The sequence below is a fragment of the Meriones unguiculatus genome, chromosome 12 (assembly GCF_030254825.1).
Source record: "Meriones unguiculatus strain TT.TT164.6M chromosome 12, Bangor_MerUng_6.1, whole genome shotgun sequence".
In the NCBI taxonomy this organism is placed as follows: Eukaryota; Metazoa; Chordata; class Mammalia; order Rodentia; family Muridae; genus Meriones; species Meriones unguiculatus.
The window spans coordinates 90,164,124-90,186,025 of record NC_083360.1 but is presented as its reverse complement, the minus strand read 5'-3'; the positions used below and the strand labels follow the sequence as shown (position 1 = coordinate 90,186,025).

Here is a 21,902-nt window from a genome sequence, read left to right as displayed (position 1 = left end):
AATTCTGATGCTGGGTGTACTGAACAAGCTACTCCAGTTTGCTGAGCCCTGGTTCTCGTTTGCAGGAAGGACTTATGTGATGGGAGGGGATAAATGAGATGATGGGTATTGCAGAACTTTTGGCTTTTCTCATGTCTGAGCCACCATCTACCCATCTAGCTTCAAACTTCCAGATCTCTGTATTTGTTTGAAAACTATTTTAGGATCACTGATCCTTCCAGGCTGATGCTTGTGGAATAACCTTCCCAGGATTCTCTATCTTTACACTTCTGGGTCCTTTACCCTCACTACAGTATCACTTTCCACACCTAGCCTGAGGCCTGGTAACAGCTTTGCTGATGTACTCTTGAAGTAGACAGAGGGATTCCAAAGTTCAAGGAAAAAGTTATGCCATTCCAAGTTTCCAGGGCCTGCTGTAAGGAAGATGCCTATCAGGGGTCAAAGTCAAACCTTGACTATAAGATTGCATTGCCCCTTCTGGGTTGCTGTGTTCTTATAATTTCATCTGTCTGGCCTGGATGTTAGGTCCAGGCTTCTCCACCATCTCCTCCAACATGTGCATGTGGCTGCTGGGGAAATTAAAGCAGTGAATAACGTCTTTCCTCCCACTCCACCCATGTCATAACACCCTCCAAGCTCTTGCCCTCATTGTCACCTGCCCAAGCACAAATCACAAAATACTGGTCCTGACTGAAAGATGAGGGGAGACTGGCCTGGAGATAGCAATTTCCTAGAGATCTCGGTTCCTCAGAAGAGCCAGTTATGGCTTTTTACTCAAGCACACAGTCACTGTGAAGTTGTCAAGATTCTTTCTGAGAGAAATGGGAGAGTCAACAGAAACTGAACGTTGAGTGCCTCTGAGGAGGGCAGGACATCTGCCTCTGTATGCTGGCCAAGGAACAGCGGAAGTAATGGGTGGTTAGAACACCTGCAGCACAGGACTGTCTTTGTCAGAGAAGCCCGACTCACCGCCCTGGGATGAAGAAGGAAACAACGACGTGGTTATCTCAACGTGAGCGGTGCACAATGTGTACAATGTACGCAGCCGCCCTGCTCGTGCCAGTACAGAGCTGGCACCCACAGACTGCTTGCCTGTCAGACAGACACATAAAGGGATGGAGTCCTTACCCTCCCAGCACTGGAAGGGATGACTGGCAGCCCTGATGAAATAGGTCACCCTTGGCTTGATGCTGTTACAGGAGACTCTAAAGACTTTTGAGTCAGGCTGGGGAACAGAGAGGCTGTGACTAGATGGACTATTTCTGGAAACACACCTCTCAGAGGCTTCTCTCCATTTATGGGGTATGGGAGAGGAGAGGAGGCCAAGGTTTACTACAAATCAGTGTTTGTTCGGTCAGTGAGCAGGCGGCTGGATGAGCAGGATAAGTGACAGTTGAGGAAGATTGTTGGTGGGCGAGCGCAGGTCCTGCAGTCACACAGTGCAGCCTGGGCTGCCATCTCTTTTTATTGCCTGGTGCTCTCTACGTTATGTGGTCTCTCTGGCTCTTGCATTCCTCCTTGGTTGCAGGTGACATACATGACTCACTGATGGACTCAGTGGGACCAGCTTTGAAAGATGCTAGCACAGCAAGGCACCGTGGAAAAACTGAGTTATTCCCCTCACCTTGCATTGTCACCTTCGTGAATGAGGTCACAGGCTACCATCGATGGGTGGCCTACAGAGGTGACAGATGGTCGTTAGATGTCCCTTCCTTCTCCCGTGGATCATGGGACCTGTGAACAGGCACCCTTCCTTCCTGCTATGCTTTCTGCCCACAAGGTACACCTGCATAAGGATTCCCCAGAGGACTAAAACTGTTTACGAGGACAAGAGGAAGAGTAAAACTTCAAAACCATGAAGAAGTAGGGCTGAATATTCAGCTTCTCTTGGGCTTCCCAGCCACTGTCTAGCATTCTCTATGTGTCTCACGCTGATGGGCTTTGGCCCCATGCCAAGGATGGGGCCTGGGTTCGGGCCAGGGCTGGGGGAGAAGCAAATTAATGATGTCATTAGACTTGTTTGGGGCCTTAAATCTCCCATGACAAGTTTAAGTGCAGGGCATATGATAACATTTTGAATAGATCATGAAATGTCCCTAGAGCCTGGGAGAGATGGGTGTGTGATGGGGTGACAAGGAGATGAGCTAGGCAAGGCTGGAGTGAGGTCATAGGGGGAGAGATTCTGGGTACGCTCCCCTGACCTGTGGCTAGGAATGGCCAAGTGCCCACGTCTGTTGATGATGCCCAGCTACCCCTTTCCTCCCTATCTCCATCTAGCCAGCAGATGCCCTCTGAGAGCCTCCTTAGGTTCTGCCCCGTGCCAGACTAGGAGTCACCCCAGCACCCTCTACTGTATCCCATGAGATTCCCAGCCCAGTAGAGGAGTCAGCCACTTTTGTAAGACAATTATGGGGTACGTAGTTGGAGAGGGCAGAGAGGGAAGCAGGGTTCACGGAGGGACCCTGAAGTGTGACTATGTGGTCTGGTTCAACTGGGTCAGCCTAGGTTTATGGTTGGAGGAGACTGATACACTCCTGAAAATTATCTTGACTTGGAATAACATTCTACTGTCTACTATGTGAATAAAACATGTGGTTACTGTGTCCCTCAAGGGGCTAGGAACCATAGGCTTCCCATGGACTTCTTTGCGGCCCTTTCATTATGGACATTAACAATACCAGTGGCCTAGAGCTGCAGAGACAGGGAAAAATCATTGCTGAGGGTAGGGATGGTCGAGTGGGGAGGTACACAGTTAGGAGATAAGGAACTCTGGGCCTCAGGCACCGGACTTGGTCTATCCTAGCCTCTAAAGGCTACTTTATCATCCTCCCCACTGCAGCCAGAGGCATCTTTCGGACCTCAATGCTCCCCAACTTACACTCTCAGGGGTTCCCACTCCTTAGCAGCGTTCCCACCTTTCTCTTGTTCTCTGCTATGCAAACCACCCCCTCTGGAGACACCCACCAGCCCCTGCTGTGGGCTGTCATTGTCATCTGGGGCGCTCCACTAACACACTTAGTTCCTACTTTATGACTGCCTCGCATCTTTCCCGACTGCACCAGGGTCACAAGCCCTAAAGCCTCTAGATCCTCAGCCCTTGACACCGTTGAGGCCTCTGGCTGCAAGATGGAGCTCCACAGAGCATGATGTGCAGGGGTAGAGTTCAAGCCTTGTGACCGTGGCTTTTCTGCACCTTGGATCAGGTTCCCTGTGCACCCCATATGCAGCCTGGACTATCATTCAGATCTAGGTGGACCACTTGCCCCGCTGGCAGACACGGCTACTGCCTTTAGAGGTCAGCAGTGCTTCTGGGCACAAACTCAAAGGCAATCTGGACTGACATCTCCCAAGCTCACCCCATGCCTCCATTGTCCATCTTAGTCAGCCACAGGCCTTGTCCTGTCTACCACTTCCTAAACCTTGCCCCTAGTGGATTCAGGGTGAGGCTCACCAGAAGTGAGGCACTATGAAGATCCCCATCAGTTCATGGTGTCAGGTTCCTCTCCTGCCTCCTACACCTCGAGACTAGAATCCTCAAACCTGGAACCTCCCACAGCAAGGGCCTGGCTTCTTCTTCCATTTTCTAAGTTTCTCTAAGTACATGATGTACCTACAGTACTGTACGTGACAGTCACTCACTGGCAAGCACTCTGCCACAGGCGCCAAGTGGTCTCCAGAGCAGTGGGGACCAAGGGATGAGCAGCTCATCCCTGCCCTCAGGGAGCCTGTGTCTGGGTTTGGGTGGCAGGCACAGACAGAACATTGTGGTCCCAGCCTGGCTGGCCTCCAACCAGAACTCGCTCCATTGCTCCTCCTCTGGGCCTCTGGCTCACTTGCACATTGTGCTCATTGCCGGAACGTTCCTCCTTGTCTGTGGCCAATGTAGGTTCTTCAGAGGCCTCTTAGGAATCTTTCCTCATTGCTCCAGCCCCCAGCTGCAGCCCCGCATAAATGAACGGTAGGCTGTGCGTAGCTGCACCTCCTCTATCCACAGAGCAAGGGTCTCTGTATGAAGCAATGATTTCCTGGGTCTCCCCGTCTCCTTGTGAGAGGGTTATGCTCTCTGGCTCCCCACCATATCCCTTCGTGCACTGAGCCCCTCCCCCCCCATTTACAAACTATTTCACTTATTTGGCAAGTATTTACAGAGTCCTACTTCAGGCTGGGGACTGCTCTTGCCAGAGGGCACAAATGAATTAATGACAGACGCAAATCCTGCCCTCATGGAGCTTGTGATTCAGAGGAAAGGACCAGGCAGTAAGTAGTCTCTAATGAAAGTATGTTGTGTTAGAGGAAAGTGGGACTTAATGAAGTAATGAGAGGGTTTTTTTTTTTTTTTTTTTTTTTGTGTGTGTGTGTGTATGTGTGTGGGGTCATGCCACAGTTCAGACAGGGTAGATGGGGCTAGTCTTATGGAGCTGGTAATCCCTGAAGATGGAGGAGAGTGCATCTATGTTGAGGAAATGGCCAGCGAAAGGCAGAAGTATATGGGTAGTTCTGGAGATCACACGGTGGACTGTGCTCCGGGGTGTATATAGGAGATGGGGTTGGGAGCAGGGGTAGAACAGGAGGAACACACAGGCTCCTGCAGAGATTGGCTTCTACCCTGAGAAAATGGGGACTGCAGAGAGGAGTCCAGCACAGGAATATGGCCTCCTAATCCAAGCTTTCTGAGTGGATGAACATCTAAATACACAACACGGGAAACTCTGGGGGAACCAGGTGTCTGAGGAGACAGCTGCTTCCATCCAGGACACTGGGAGGTTTTTCAGAGTAGGCAACATGGAATCATGATCAAGTTGGAGGAGTCCAGGGGAGGAAGAGCCTGGACAAAGGCTTAGAGCTAGTAAGGTAAAGATGTAAATTCCACAGGCCTGGAGTGGGGGGTGGGGTACAAGCTGTGACAGGGCCACCAGAGGGCATATCTCAGCTGGCCTTGAAGGCTGGATGGAGTGTCTTGGAATTTGTTGGAGATCATTGAGGTCATGGTAAAGTCTGAGCGGGGTCAAACCAAAGCCAACCCTTTGGGGCCCTATGCGGGATCTTGCTAGCCTGTCTTATCTTCACTCTAGGATTTGAATCGAGGCAGAGGGTCCTGGGATCGAATCAAGGCCACGGCGCGATTAAATTAACTATGCTTCCCCTTCCTTGGGCCTTCTGGTTCAAGTTGCTATTCTTGATATCTAGCAGTAATCTGCACAGCCCTGAGCAAGTCTGTTTCCTTCTCTGAGCTTCAGTGCCCCCCCCACTATAAAGGAGACAACAGCAGCGCCTGTTTATTATAGCTGGAGAGAAACTGGTCTGTGCCCACTGTACAGTAGGCATCGGATAAATGCCAAGTGGGCTCGTGTGGGCCTAGCCAGGTCTTTGCAGTTGGCAATGCAGAAGCCATTAGGGCGGGAGGAGAGGAGGGCCTCACCTGGGATGTGTCATGGTTGAAGATCACTGCATTGAGGTCCCCGCAGTTGTAGTGTTTGATGAGGTCCTCTGTGGTGTAGGGTGCCTGCAGGCTCCCAGCCCGCACACTTTCATGCTGCAGCAGCGTCTGGTTCAGGGCAAACAGTACCTGGCCAAGGAAAGAGAAGGGCATCAGGGCTGTGCTCAAGGACTGGCTGGCTTCTGGGACCAACTTTGTACCCTCTGAATTTTGGGGCTACAGGCATAAAGTACAAGGCATATGACATTGCAAACCATCTGAGTTTGGAGTTTGGGGTGAGTCTTCCTCTTGACTCCTTTGTTCTCCTTTGCTCAGAAGTGTTCTAGAACAAGCAAACTCATTTTATAAACAAGAGCAACCTCAAAGGTGGTCAAAGCAATGAACAAAAGTCTGGTTCTATATCGAGGTGCATAAGGCCTCAGGAGCTGGATCCCAGGAGCTCCATCCTCCACCCATCCCCTCATGTCCCATGGCTCCTCTGTTCTCTGGGCTACTGGCTCCAGGAATGCAGTTTCTAGGCATCAGGATCACTCGCAGTGCTATTCAGAAGCCACCTTCCCCCTGGAATCAGAATGTTTCCGGGGCTCCCTGGCACTTTCTAAGTAGCTTATGGCATTTGGAGGTCGTGGCTCCCACAGAACACAAGCCCTCAGAGTCTATCTGCTTCAGCCTCCCCATTTTATTTTATTTTTTTATTTGAGAAACTCTGGGGGAGTTTCTGAGACAGGTTCCTATTATGTAGTCTCAGCTGCCTTAAACTCACAATATTCCTATCTTACCTCCAAAGTGTTGGGATTATAGGCACAGACCACCATACCTGGCCAACAACTTCCATTTTAGATGGGGAAACTGAGACCCAGGGCATGGAAGGCTCATTTACCCACATGGCTTTATATGGAGTCTATATCATAAGATCTGGTATCCCAGACTCTTTGGCCAACCAAGGGAATTGTCAATCCTACCCATTCCATTGCTGGACCTGTTTCAGCCAATGGGACAATGCCGTAAGCATTACAAAGGAAGGCTTGCAAAGTGCCTGGATGCTGTGGCTTTTCCCCCCTTCGTATACTCTTTGCTTTTGACTCTACCCTGCTGGAGGGTGAGAAACAGACAGAGCAGAACTTACACAGCCAGTGTCGATCAGACCAGTGGACATATAGCCAACTTCCAGACATGTGAGGGCAGTAAGATAGTGGAGCCTGTCGGAACTGGTTCTGGCTACCTGCACTCTGCAGGATATTGTTACATGGCGGTGTAACTCAGCGACAGGTGACTGATAGAGCATGTTTCCTTCCACCAGTGTGTGCGTATTAGCTTTCCAGTGTTTAACCGGCAGCCTCACAGCAGGCTTAGGTTCCTAAAGACAGCAAATGCATTTTCCTTGCTCTTGAATCTGCAGCTCTCAGCATTGTGCCTGGAAAGAGAGGGTACTATGATCTCTGTTTTAAGGACCAGGGGACCTGCTGTTTCCCTCATAGTTCAAAGGTGCTTTATAAGACTTTAAGAAAAAAACATTGAGAAGGCTGTCAGACAGTCCCACAAAGACATAGAATCTGAATAAAAAGCTTTAAAAATAGGTGTACAGGGCCAGCCACCATGGTGACATAGGCAATATAGCCACACTTGTGTCCCCTCTGTGTGTGTTAAAGGAGAACCGGATTGCATGAGCTGTAGCAGCCCCCACTGCTCCCCTTAATGAGAAGGCTGGAGGTGAGGTCAGACCCCTCGCCCCACGTCTGGGCCTTCTCCAGGCCCCTGGGCTTTGGCTACCACCACTGAAATCAGATCTGTAGCCATCTGGTGCAGAGTGTCGATGGCAACGTGGTGGCTGGGGATGAATTACAGGAGGCAGTGACGTTTTCTGCTGTGGACACTGTTAAGGCAACAAGCACTTCCTCCCACAGGGCGCATGCCTCCGATGAAAGTGTCCGTGTCGAGCTGATCCGCTCTCCTCCTCTGAGGGGCTGAGACAGAGGGACTTCCTATGGCCACACCCAGCTGCTGCACGCACCTGCTCTGCCCAAAGGCACCACCTGACCTGGGGTGACATCATCAGCCTGGGCGCCAGACGACCTGGCTGAAGGGTAAATGTCTCCTGTGGACCCTGCTTGACTCATGAAGTCAGGTCTGCAATGATGCAGTCTTCATGAAGCCCGGAGGTATTCCAGGGGATTAAGTGTGTTCCAGGCTGCACGGCGTTAAGAACAGTCCTGGCATGAAATGAGTGCTGAGTATGTGTTTGTTAAATAAAACCTAGGAGGAAATAGCCCTGAATCTTCCTAGCTTGGTGCTGGGAGAGAGAGGCTCCCTAGGATTCATATGGTGCCGAGGTTTCAAGCTGCTCTTAGCTGTAGAATACTTGTGCTGTTGTTATTGTTGTTGTGTTGTCTTCCAAAGGAATCTCACTTGGAGTCTTGGATGTAGAACAGATAAAAAATGGAAAGGTCCTGGTTAATATAAGGGAGGCAGGGTGGGAATTCAGTGGCCTTTGCTGCAGAGATTTCCACTGACTGAAGACTCTGGAGCCCAGTTTAAGGACCCCTGGTCTCATTTTATGCCTCGTAATGTAAAAGGAGAGAGGGAACAATGCCCCAGGCAGGTGGGTGTAGATATAGTGAGCTGGACTCCACCCAAAGGTCCTGACCCTCAGCCTTGGATCAAAAAGCTGATGAGGCAGTATCTTCTGATGTCTGTGGGTACAGCCAGACCCACAGTTTCTCTGGGTCATTGTAAAGCAGCCAGGAGTGTTTGCAATTAGAGTGTTACAGAGAGTCTGAGAGCTCCTTGCATGTCTCAGATAGTTTGTGGCATGAACTGCATCCTGGTAGGATCTGGTACCTCCCACGGACTCCTTGTGCACAGACCACTTCAGAGGTGCATATCCTATGGAACTGATTCAGCACTCTGCCTTTTTGTTCACTGTTGAACCTCAACATCACCAATATCAGACACTCAGGAAACACTACAAAAGGAAGGATGCTGGCCCTGAATTACGTGCTCCTGGCTTCCTACTCTATACCTACTCTTTGTAACTCACAAAGGGGTCATCACTCATTCGTACCCCTGGTTTTACTGAGCACTTACTATGCATCACAAACTTCCTAAGAGGTTTCATTATTTAGTCTTTACAGAAGCTCTAAGGTAATATTAAAATGAAAACAAAACAAAACAAAACCCTATAGCAATGAGACTTTAAATACTTTCCGAAGGTAAGAAGGCTGCAGTGATGTGAAATGGGCATTTGGCACATGTTCTCTTAGTTAGTCACCACTCACGGGGGCCTCCCTCTGTTCTGTCGAGGAAGAGAGACAGCAGGAATGTACAAATGGACCCAACAGAAACAGGGAGGTATAAGTTACACAGCTCAAAAAGGGTACGGCGGAGGTAGACTCCAGATCTCTGGCTTACTGCAACAGAACTGTAGGAATATGTCCTCCTTTGTGAGCATTTTTGGTGCTTCTAACAAACAGATGACATATAGCTATACCCCTTCTCTCTTCCTCCTTCCCTTCCTTTCTTCATCAAACATTGGCTTTCAGCAGCTTCTCAGCAGGGACTCGAGTTTGATGGAGACTTGATTTCTAAGCACATGGAGCATGGAGCAGGCAGACAGGCCGCTGGCCTTCACGCAAGGGTGACAGATGCGCGAGTTTTAGAATGAAGTATTACCCTGACTTCTGCCTCTCTCCTCAGCTCCCAGAATTCCCCAGACCTCTGTGCATTCTACTCCCAGCCACCTTAGAACAACAAACCTTCCTCACAGGGAGCCTCAGTGGCCCACACTAGGATAATGTTTATGATAAGGCTGTGACATGGAATAACAAACACTAGGTGAAGGGTAGAAGGCCCCACTCCACCCTGGATGCCTGTGTGGAGTCCTGGCCACCCTGGTCACCAAAAAACCCTGTGCATCATCGACAGCCCCCCTTCACTAGGGCTCATGTGGCACAAGGTAGCCGGAGGCGCCTGTTGAGTGTAGGTTTGGAATCTTCAAACAGTCCACTATGTCGGAAAGAGGCAGGCGCCAGGCGGCTGGAAACAGGCTTATTGTTCCAGAGCAGTCCGGTAAATAGTCCGGGATAGATTAGAACTTGAGGTCTATACTCACTATATTCACTCATGTCACCTGAAGGGAAGGTTTGGACCTAGGGCAGGCCTGGCTCTCAGGCTAAGGGTCTGGGATGACCAATGAAGATTACTGCCCAGGGTAATGACAGCAAAGTCCTGAGCAGGTCACTGAGCACGTCCTGGGTGCCAGTGCATCAGGCAAGGTCGGCACAGACAGGAGCTTCACCCTCCCACCGCACAGCTGCTAGGTATACACAGAAGGGACACTTTCACCAGTAAAATATCAATATACAGTGTGGAGGCCATTCGGTGTGCATCCTGCTGAACTAGTAGTGAAACTGCCTTGGGCTACTCCCGGTCGGCAAAACTCTGCAACCACAAAGAGAGCAGAACAGCCAGTGCAGCTGGAGGTCCGCCTCCAAACACCAAGAGAACTGGTTTGCTTTTTCCACACTGTGGGTGAGGAGAGTGTAGAACACAGAGTATCTTCAGGTGACTCAGTGCTCCCATGCCCAGTGATTAATCAGTGGAAATGGCAGCACTTGTGCTCAGGAAGATCCTTGCGTGAAGCCCAGGAATGGTGCTTTAGGTTTCAAACCTTGGAAACTGAGGTTCTTACTAAGGCAAAGGAAGTATAGAATGGATGATAGAAGGGAAGGTGGGGAGTCACAAGAAAAGGAGACTGTAATTGCTGTGAATACCCAGTCTAGCCTTGAATTCAGTTACGCAGCTGACAACCTTGAACTTGTGATCCTCCTTCCTTCCTCCACTTCCCAAATGAGGGAAATACAGGCATGTGCCACCATTCGCAGTTCATATGCTGCTGGGGATTGAGTCCAGGACTCTGTGGATGCTAGGCGCGTGTCCCCAGCCCTGACTATGTTTATTTTGTGTGTGAGGTAAGTGTGGATGCATGCCTGGGTGCGTGTATCTCAAATATCTTTGCTTTCCCATCATGTAAACATCATGTAACATAGATGTACTGTCTGTCTCTATCTTGATGTTTAAGTGTTCTTAATTTTACATGATGCTAGTGACAGATGTCAGGGGGATGAATAAGTGGATGAGTGCCTAGCATCCTCTTCTGGGGAAAGTCAACTTTATTTTCATTTGTGTACAAGACAGCTGCCCATGTTAGACAGAGCTACAGTCTTGTGCCATCCTTCTCTGAAGCCAAGGGATGGCTTATGGAAATGCACATGGGTACCGAGTTGACAAGGAGTAGGCGCGGTGGGTAATTTTATGTGTCCAATGGACTGAGCTGAGGTCCCAGATAAGTTAGTGAGATATTTCTCCAGATGTTTCTTTCCTAAATCAAACTTTTATTACTAAAAAATCATTGCAAGTAAAACATCACACACAAAAATTAACTAGACCCAAAGTCTATATAATTCGATGACTCTCTATGCAGTAGAATTGGCATTCAGAATGGAAGCTGTGAAGTTTCACATTAAATTTTACACTTTTGGTATTGAATATATTTTATGTACTTTTTCCACCACCAAAAACAAACACAAAAATCCTTGACAGAATTAGAGAAACAATTAGCTTTACATCCTTTTCCATAACTCATGTCCATCACCTGCATTCAGTCTTTCCTCACCCCCTTATTTAGCCTTTCTTGTTCTCATTTCTTTGTTATCCTGTATGCACATGTACCTGTGTTTACTATTAGCTACATTCTGCATATGAGAACATGTGGTTTATTTCTTTTTGACATCACTTAATAGTATACCTTTTAAGCTAATCCATTTTTCTGCAAATTTTCAAATCTCTGTTTTCATTACAGCTGAGATGCATTCCATTTTATAAATACGCTGAATTTTCATATTCATTCATCGGCTAATGGACAACAAGCTTGATTCCAATTCTTTTCTACAATAAATATAGTAGCAATAAATATGTGGGTACAGATGTCTTTATGGCAGGGTATGAACTTCTTTGGGTATATGCCCAGAAAGGAAATATCTGGGTCGTGGTAGTTCTATTTCATAGTGTTTGAGGAATCTGATTTCCACAATGGCTCTGTTAGTTTGCATCCTCACCAACAATGAATATGAGTTCCTTCCTCTCCATTTCCTCTCCAACACTTGTCTGTTCAGTTCACCTGCCAATTTGTTGATTGGCAGTTTTAATCCTTCTGTATTTAATTTCTGTGATTCTTTGTAAATTCTGGATATTAGTATCTTGTCTGAAGTGTAGCTGGTAGATTTTCTCCCACTCTGTGAGCTGTCTGTTAACTACCATTGAGTCCTTTGTTTCAGAGAAACTTTATTTTCCTGTAATTTGTTTACACTTGGGGTGTTGCTGTTTTGTTTAAATTTTTTTTTTTTGCCTACCTGACTATATTGAGGGTATCCCTGTATTTTCTCCTGAAAGTTTCAGTGTTTCCTGTTTTACATCAAAAATTTTTGATCTTTTTTTGAAATGATCTTGTCCTAACTTCATTCTTCTAGAATTCTAGCTTTGCCAGTACCATTTCTTGATTACGCTGCCCTTTTCCTAGACATTTCTATGAAGGTATTTTAAAGACGAGATTAATTTAGTAAACTGTGAAGAAAACGAGCCGTTCTCTGTAGAGTGGGTGGGGCTCAATCAATGGATAGTTTTAAGGGAAGAGTGACTTTTTGCTCTCTGCCAGTAGTGCTTGAACTTGGAACTGCTGCATTAACCCTCTCCTGGACTTCCAGTCTGCTGCCCGTCCTGAAGATTTTTGGAGTTGCCATCTTTCATACCTATGAGCCAATTCCTTAAAATAAATATCTGTCACTGTCTCTCTTTCCACCTCTGATCCACTCTCTTTACACCCCTCCCACACATATGCATTCACGTATGCACACTCCTAGTAACGGATCATACAAATGTACTATATAATGATGTTTTGGTCAATGGTGGAACTACACCTATGAACACACCCTAATAAAATTACAGTGGAGAAAGACATCTATGGCCTAGCATCTTTTTTTAAAATGCCTTTTCTGCATTGAGATGCATGAATCTCAATTGCCTATGATTTCCTGTGCAGTAAGTTAGCATGGTGTGCAGACTCTTAGCTAGTGGCATGAGCTTGTAACACATTGCCTAGGTGTGCAGGAGGCTGGGCTCCTAGGTTGTCCAGACACTGTGATATGTGCATAATGACAGAATCAGCAAGTGATCCACTTCTTTTAATATATCCCCCTTGTTAAGCTTCACATGGATGGACATCAGCTGTAGATGTGGGCAGGCATATATACCTTCTATTGGTCCATTTCCTGAATAATGAAAATAGCAGGTGTTTCAGAAAAGGATCGAGAAAGTAGGGGATGGGTGTGGAGGGAAGAGGGGCCAGCCCTCAAAGGCTCTGTGTGCAGTTGATGGGAAGCAGAGGCCAGGACAGGTGGAGCTGAATGTGCAAGGAGAGAGATGGAAGTGCAGCTAGTGTGGACAAGCATGCCAGATACACATGGAGCATGAGAGACACCGGAGAACCATCTCACGCTATGAATAATCCAGATGAGGACGGTCATTCCCGTGTAACAAATAGGGAAACTGAGGCCTCGGGGATGGCGAAGTCACTGCTCAAGATCTCTGATTGAGGAACTAGGCCTGGGATCCAGGCCCAACAGGCAGGTCCTGAGTTTCCTCTGCTTTCCTGAGCTCTACCTTCCAAGCCACCTCCACTCATCCATTAGACATTAACAGATAGTTAGTGCCAGTCTGTGGGACCTGTATTCTCATTGCTCAACTGGAAAAAGACAGAGAAAGAGAGAGAGTCAGAGAGTTAGAGCCTTGATTATCAGATATTGTTAAGGCTGACACATGAGGAGGGGAAAGGTCACCCTTTTAGCGCTAGCCCCAACCACTGGTACCTAGCCTCCCACTGTCTTTACTCTGTGCCAATTTGATGGAACCTCAGGCTAGTCCAGTACCCCTCTGAGAGGCACATTGTCCAGCTTGGCTTTGGCTGTTTCCAAAAGAGATTTCAGTGCCAGCCACATACACGGGAGACACTTGAGAGATACTTCTGAGATGAACAGGTCGGTGCACGGCAAGCTGAGGGCGTCACTCACCGATGCCTCACACCCCCAGCAGCTCCCTGCCAGGACCCGGATGGAGCAGCAGCGCTCTCCTAGACCTGAGGCCCTACTACTGTAGGCATCCAGTGCGGGCGCGGAGGGCAGCCTACCCACAGAAGCCGTCTCTGGCACAGGGGACAGGTAGGCAGAGGCTCAAGCCCTCAATGCTGACACTGCACTTTGTTTACTCTCTGTGCCCTTTAGATAGCACCAAAGCACTACTGACTGCTTCCTGGCTTCCTGCTCCAGGACTGGCTTTGGGTCCCCCCACCCCCACCCCCTGGCTTCTGGCACTGATTCTGTATACACAGGTTATGGAGCAGTAGGTATCCAAAGAAACACACAGTTTCCTGGAGCTGGGCCTAGAGATCTAGCCACCATCTGCCTTGTCACTAGGAAGCCTGGAGTGGATCATTTTTCTTCCTGAGGCCTCGGTTTACCCATCTATGACAGAGACCAACTTCCACATTCATTGATGGAGCACTTAGGCAGCTGCTTGCTGGTCCAGGCTAGGGGGCACAACAGTAAACACAGCAAGCAAAGGCCCCTGACCTAGTGGAGCTTTTATTATAGTAGAACACCAGTATTGAGAGAAGCAATAAGCAAGAGACTGACAGCTGCTAAGGAGAAAACAAGGCAAAGGAAGGGACTGTGTGCTTGTGTGTGTGTGTGCTTGTGTGTGTGTGATACGTTTTCTCTGTGTGTATGTGGTATGGTATGTTTGCTGTGTGTGTAGTGTGTGTATGTGGGTGTGTGTATACTGCGTATATGCTGTGATGTGTGTATATGGTATGTGTGTGTGTGTTTGGTGTTGACCTTTTGGATGAAATACTGGAAAACATTTGGGAAAATGTGTGAAGATGCTAAGCGAGGAGTCTTGTAGAGGCAGGAGAAGGGGATAGGCTATGGTGGGAAGGAAACCCACACTAAAGGAAAGACAGTGATTGGAGCTCCTTCAAGGATGGGACCATGCAAAGGTGCGGAAGAAGAGTAAGAGTGGGGTAAGCTCTGCCCCTAACGTAGACCTGAACACACTACAGCCACAGGTATTCAGAAAGGGGAGTCTGTTCAGTTACTCCCAGCAAGGCCTGTACCCTAAGCTCCTTTCCCTCCTCCAGCCAGTTGCCACTATCAATCACCGGCACTGGGATATGGTGTTGGGGTCAGAAGCAGAGAAGCAGGAAAGGCAGGTGAGGTGGGTGGGGAAGGGGAAGCCTCTTGTCATAAGTGTCAAGTGGAGAGTGGAGGAAGCAGCCCTGAAGAAGACAGGACAGCTTCACCTGTCTTTCTTCAGGCACCACAGAGAAACATGGACTCAGCCTTACATACAAATGTCCCTGTTCTATGGACTCTACAGGGTGGACCCCATGCTGGCAGCAGACCCTCCCCTGGCCCACCATGGGGTCTGTCTTCTTGGAATCAGGCTGCTCCCTAAAATTCTGGGGTTCCTTACCTGTCTTTCAGACTCAGTCACCCAGATGAGCAGAGTGGCACTTGCTGGGCAGAAAGGCTGGTGGGCAGCAAGCTCCAGGAAGGAGTCTGTGTGGAATCTGACATGTGAAAGGAGAAGACCTCCTCTGTTTCTAGCACAGACAGGTAACAGAAGAGTTGATGCCCAGGATCAGACCAGACCAGCAGGAAGACAGCAGCAGGGCTGCAGGCTCCCTTTGAAATAGCAGGGACAAGCAGTGGTGGCTATTAGCTTTGGAGGCTCAGGTCCCAGGACCTGGCATCCTTGTCTATGGTGGCTACCCCTTCATGACTCTACAGTTCCTGGCTCCTGGTGTGCTGTTGCTAGACTCTTTAGTCCTTTTTGACTAGATTCCCTAGGAGTGCTGTGGCTCTTCTCCCTGAACCTACTGCATTCTCCCTGCTGTGCCTCCTGTTGTCCACTTCTCCATGTGTCCCCAGAGGCCATGGTCCTTGAGGCTCTAAGCCCATTAAATTCTGTACACGAGGAAAAGGGGAATAAGACGCATTATAAAGTCTGAGGGAAGAGTCTAGAAAAGCCTCTCCCAGTTCCAGAGTTGGGAGCAAGTTCAAGTGATAAAGCTGGAGAGAACCAGTTGGCTCTACCACTGGGGACAAGCTAGTGAGAAATGGAACCCAGGGCACGTGGGGGCTTCCTGACTCAGCCTAGGAAGGGGAAGGTTATCAAGTCATTTTGCTGAGCTGAGAAGGATCATGGGGTAGAGAGGGAGGTAAGTGCATTCAGGGGAGGAACGGAAGTGCAGTGTGTGGAGATGTGTCAGAATCCAAGCAGAGGGGTCAGGCTCTGCTGTCTTCCCTATAGAGCTGACATGGATAGGACATGGACAAGGCATGGGAGCAAGTGAGTGATACAGGAAGAACCCACAGTTTCCATAGGAGGTCACGGGTTGGGCAGCCACCACCATCCTCATCCTCATTCTTGCTGTGAAGCAGCTGCACCCATGGACTCCAGCCTGCTACAGTACCTCTGCTTCAGCCTCAGACCTGCCCTGCTGACACAGCTGCCTGGACTTCAAAAGGCAAGACTCCACACTCATTTGCAAAATCAGTATGGAATTCCTAGAGGGCTCCTCTAATTCCTCTGGTCTGACCACATAGCAATTATCCATTTACAGGGGAGGGGGAATGGCCTCCCAGGCTCTCCAGCTGTGTGGGGACCTCTGCTCTCCTTGGCCTTGAGCAATAGCTGGGGAGGGCGGGACTGGGGTGGACACCTGTTGGGGGCCCAGTGTGGGAGGACATGGCTGTGAGCTCATAGCACAGAGAGAAATGGTAACAGCCTCCCCGCTTGCCTGCTTAGCCGTCATTGCCAATGCTTCTGAGACAATAAAGGATGAGGAAGGGTTCTGAGGGGCCTCAGATTTTACCTGTGCTAATAGATCATAGAAGCCTTGCTTTGGATCCTTCCATGTGGGACAGGCCTTGCTCCTCTCTGGGGCTCAGCTTACCCATCTGTCAGGTGTGAGTGTGTGTGTGTATGTGTGTGGGAACATTAGCCCTGCCTGTTTGAGGCTTGCATTTAAAAATAACCCTTATGAAATACTTAGTACTCTTCCTTGGGACAGGGACACATACACAGAGCACAGAGAATTCTTGCTTTCCATGAGTTGGGGTGGTCTCTAAAGGTTCTTCCTGCAGGGGTGCAGAGGAGAGGCCAGATCTGAGGCAAGTGTGGACAGGGTTCCTGGTTAAGCTGTGCTGGTTGTTGAGTTGCTGGACCAAATCGGTTTCAAGTATGGGGTAGTTCATGGGGAGGCTCTGCTATGGTCAAGCAATACTCATTAAGGCCAGAGACAAGGGCTGGACACTCTGCTGCCGGAGTCCTGCAAAGTGGGGGAGACCACAAACAGGGGTGTCTCAGTGATGGTGACCGAAGCAAGTACACTGTGAAAGCATGTGTTTGCCACATAGAAGGGAAAGGAAGGAAATTGTAGGTGATTCAGATGAACTCCCCTGAGTACAGCCACAGGAAAGGAAAAGAGACTGGGTGGACCCCACAGCTCCGCAGCCATGTCAGTAACTGCCATGTGCTGGAGGTCAGCATCAAGGCTGGTGGAGAAGGGCACAGGATGAATCTAGGGTTGGGGGCAGGATCCAGACCTCAGGCTTTACTGGTAGAAAGTAGGAGTAACTGAATTGATGAAGCAGGAAGGATTAGTCAGGTTTTGGATTTAGAAGCCCACCCTTGGGGTGCCTGTAAGAAAGATTAGAGGGTACCTTGTTGAGCAGCAGGCAATCTCAGCTCTGGGGCCAAGAGAGGCTAGGAATCCCTGCCTTGGTCTAGGCATTGGAGATGTGAAAGGAGATTTGTAGCAGGTGAGAACCACAGCTCTCTCCTGGATTTGGTTTCTAAAGCAGGGCTCTGAGGCTCTCTCATGGCCCAGCACTGACCCCATTGTCTGAGAATGAGCTCTCTCCTTCTCCTCCTTTACTTTCAGAATCCACCCACCGGGGCAGCAGCTGGACAGGAAAAGGACAACCCAGAGTGGAAGGAAAGACAGAAGGCTCTGTGATGCTTCATGAGGTCCTGAGTGCTGATGGTCAAGGAGGATACAACTGACCTAGGAAAGATGAAAGGAGAAAGCTGTAGAGAGCCTCGGTTTTAGCCTGTTGGAAAGCACAGAACCCAGCTCCTAGCAACAGATGGAGATCTTGGACACTATAAATAGGTGATAGAGGACCCTCAGATTCTACATGGACCTCCATAATGCAGAGACCATTGAGGCCCAGAGCATACAGGAGGAAACTCAAGGCCAAGGTTACAGAGCCAGCCAGAAAATACAGATGAAGTCAGGGGTAAGGCATCTGCCTGCTCTTCTCTGGCCAAGTCTCTTGTGGCCCCTTATCCCCTTCTTCCAGCTACGACAGAAAGACTGTCAGATGGAAGCCCAAGTCTCAGGCTTGAGGCAAGAACACAGAAAAGGCAGACTCATGCAGGATGAGCAAAGCTCTGCACATGGGTCATATAAGAGCTAATCTGCCTCCTTGCTGCAGGGGTCTGACTGGGAGGGTGGACTAAATGTGCTATGAGGAATGCAGAGAACCAGCCCTCAAAGGGCATCCTGTAAGGGCTCATGTGATTTCAGGATCTGCCACAGGTGGGCAGGAAGGCTGCCCAGCTTTTCAGCTCTTGGCCAGACTCTTCTCCCAGGCCTCAGGTCTATGTTGTTTTTTCATGACCCTACCTTAACCTCTCTCTGGGGCCCTGGACTTGCTGGTCTCAGCATTTCCTTAGCCTATGCTTCCCTCCTACAGTCTCCTAGATCCTAGCTCCAGTCTGGGGTTCCCTTTTCTGGACTCTTGTGACCAGAATGCTCAGACATAAGCCAAAGAATTGGTCTGCCCTGGGATTAGGAATGAGGTCTCTGAGTAACATCAAAGATTGCACAGGCCTGTGTATGTGCAAGGGAAAGACGGAGCAGCATAGTGTCCAGCCCTTGACTCTGGCCTTCATGAGTATTGCTTGACCATACCCCATGAACTACCCCATACTTGAAACCGATTTGGTACCTAGGGAACAGCTGTGACACTCTAATGGCAGCCAGCTTCATTAGGCACAGCCTTCATCCCTGGCTCTAAACCAGGAAGTGTACTGTAGAGGGGAGGGGGCATGCTGAGAACCCAGAGGTGAAGCCTCGCTGTGCATGAGAGGCTCAGGAGCAGAGGGGCTCAGGAATGGCCCAGGGAGTCTCAGCATGGAACTTCTCTCCAAGGAGGTACGTATTCCTCCCTACCAATGGCCTCTGACATATGACTGTCGTCAGCTCAGTGACAAGAAGCCTGTCCTCTGTGCTCCTGCCAGCTCTGTGGTGCATGGCCGAGAGTTTCTTCCTCTGAGACACTGAGGGGGCCTTCTGGAGGCCCTTTGCCCTGAAGGAGTCCACCTTCATCTGAGCTCCTTCTGAACCTGGCAGCTTCTTTCCCAGTCCTTCCTGTCACCTACTTCCCTGCCATGCTCTTGGCACCGAGGCCTGGCAGGCCTCAGTCACCATTGTGGGCTATTGGCTCAGGAGCATGTCAGCTAGACTAGGAGGCTTCCATACCAGCAGCCCCAGCTCCCCCTTTGAAGGGGATCAGGTTCCCCCACAAACATAATTGAACAAAAATATGAGAGAGAAAAGGTCTTTGTTCTCCCATTTACAGCGTCAGAAAATATGTAACAAATTAGCCGTTTATGAGGTAAGAGACCAGCTCTGTGTGCAGGCGGTGTGGCCTCAGCAGGCACAAGGGGCCTTTGAGCCGCTGCCTGGGGGGCGAGGCAGTGGGAAGGAGGGCTCACAGGACTTCAGGGCGGGCACAGGAGGCCAGCGACCATCGGGGACTCTGGGAAACTTGCAAAGGAAAGTAGGGAGCCAGGCAGAGCCAAGGAAGAGATACTGAGTGTGTGGAGAGAGCAGCTGCTCCAGGCCAGTCTCCAGCAGGGCCAGTGCTCTTAGCACCCGGCAGGGTGCTGTGTCTCAGTGGCTTCCCTGCCGGCTGCTCTGAACCTTAACAGTGGGCAGGTGCCTCTGGCACTGCTAGTGATTTCTCTCCAAGGGTCTTTTTCCATGGATCAATGAGGAACGCCAGCTGAAGCATTCACTGAGGCCAGGGATGGCAGAGAGGGGGTGAGAGGCAGGAAAAGAGCAGGGAGCTCTTAGCATGGGATGGCCACACCTCTCCTCAGCACTGTCCTAGCTTTCATTTGTTTCAGTTGGGTATTCAGAACTATGCATGGCTATCTGGTCATAAGAGTAGAGGTTTGTGTCTTAGCTCGACCCGCTGGGGTTCTGTTGCCTGGTGACGATGCAGGCTAGCATTCATGTTCAGTGTATTTGGCTCTCTTAAGATTTAGAGCAGTGGTTCTCATAACCCCTCCCCCCACACATATAGGCATCACATATCGGATATCGTGTATACCAGATATTTATATTACAATTAATAACAATAGCAAAATTATAGTTATGAAGCAGCAATGGAGTGATTTTATGGTTGGGAGTCACCACATAAACTGTATTAAAGGTTTGTGGCATTAGTAATATGTATTAAAGGGCATTAGGAAGGTCGAGAAACACTGATTTAGTCTTTTTCTGTCTTCTCTTCATCCTTGTTGTCTTTTCCTTCTCCCTTTCCTTCAGTTTTTTGAGAGAGTCTCACTGTATGGTCTCAAATCCATGATCCTTCTGCCTCAGCCACCCCAGTGATGGGATCGCAGGTGTGTGTACCACAACGGGCTTCTGATCTAGTTTTTGATGTGTGCTCTAAGGCGTGCCTTTTCCATTCCTGATGCCCAGGGTCAGGATCGTCCTCGCTGGCAGCCACACATCATGGGAACACATGCTCAGACACCTCCTGTGATGCACCTATGGAACTGCCCATTATTTCTGCTCGCCACAAGTCCCTGCTGAGCCCAGAGCTGGGCTATGTACCATGGCTCTGGGCTCAGTACCATGGTACTGGCGAGGATGGGTCTATGCCAGACCAGTAAGGAATCTGCAAGAAGTGGGGTGCTGGGTTTCTTTATGAATATCCTGAGTGTTTGGTCTGTAGTCGCAAACACGTCGCTTTCCTGGATCTGACTTTTATTTATTTTGATTGGATCTTAATAGTTCTTTCAGGCTGAAGCTGAAGCCGCCTGGGATCCCGGGAGACTTGCTAAAACTTCAGCTGCACCCAGCGTAACAGAGTAACCTGGAAGTTAATCAGAGCTCAGGGACGCCTGCCTCATTCTTTCCAGCCCTGCAGTCTGCTGGCAGATAGGATTCTGAGGTAGGCCTGGACACAGTGCCATTCTCTGCAGTGTAGACCAGGAACCTCAGAATAAGTTTGCACAGGAGATGGCTGGGCCTGGTAACTTCTCCATAGGGCCACAAAACAGAAATCTGTCCCATTGGCCTTTATTTTCCCTACATGGATCCCTTCCTAGGTGCTCCTAGCACCATTTTCTCTGCCATCTTTTCTCTATATCTTTAAGCACATTCTATTAGTTGCTTGCCTCCCATGTTATTGTGTCACCTTCCAAACAGAAAAACCTCCCATGACGGAGGAAGCCCAGTGATTTCCACTCATAAACACAGTGCCTTGGCACTGAAAACATGCCCAGGGTCTCATGAATGAATGAATGAATGATGCTCTTGGTGATGAAATGAGATTGTGGACCAGTATGTTCCCCAGCTGGTCAGTGAGGCTCCATGGAAGAGTATCTGAAGTGGAAAAGAAATGGAAAGGAGAAGTGGGGAGATCTCAGCAAGGCCTGGGCAGGCCAAGCTGCTGTTCCTGGGCTGCCTTTTCCCTCCTTCTCTATAATGGAGACCAGAGACCTACCTAACTGGTCTCAAGTCTATCTCTTTACACTCTCGCTGGCCAACTCTTGTGAAACAATTAACAACTGTTTTCAAGAAAATAGCACTAAAATCCAGAGAGGCTGAACAACTTGTCAGGGTCACACAGATAACTATAGGGTTTGACCTTGAAGTTTTCTATCTTTTCTCCTGGGTCTTTGGGCATCCCTATCCTCAGCCTCCCCTGGGCATGTGGGTTGGTGTTTGACTTACTGCTTTCTTTTAGAAAGCCTTTCCCCAGCTCCGCAGATTCAGCTCTCTGCTGAAAGTTCCCTCTGTCCCTCCCAGTAGCGCCCTAGCAATTTAACTGATTGTTTTCACATGATGGTGCTAAGCAGGTAGCTAGACAGGCAGTGACCAGCCAGACAGTGGTTAGATAGGCAGTGGCCACTTGCCCCTGTGGCTGTTCTGCAGAAGGCTTTTTGCTATGGAGCTAGGAAATGGGCTGAGACTCACACCAGCAATCAAGGGCCCTGGGTTGGCATTCACCTACACAGTTAAGGAGAATCACCTCTTTCAAGTGCTCAT

At 49.3% G+C, this 21,902-nt stretch overlaps 1 protein-coding gene across 1 annotated transcript in view; it reads right to left on the bottom strand.

The window, feature by feature from the left end:
* Positions 1–21,902, bottom strand: part of Trabd2b (TraB domain containing 2B) — a 202,804-nt gene that overhangs the window by 28,896 nt on the left and 152,006 nt on the right. The window contains exon 4 of the mRNA XM_060366166.1: positions 5,420–5,566. Within this exon, the coding sequence (XP_060222149.1) occupies positions 5,420–5,566 (147 nt within the window). The remainder of the gene's footprint in view (positions 1–5,419; positions 5,567–21,902) is intronic.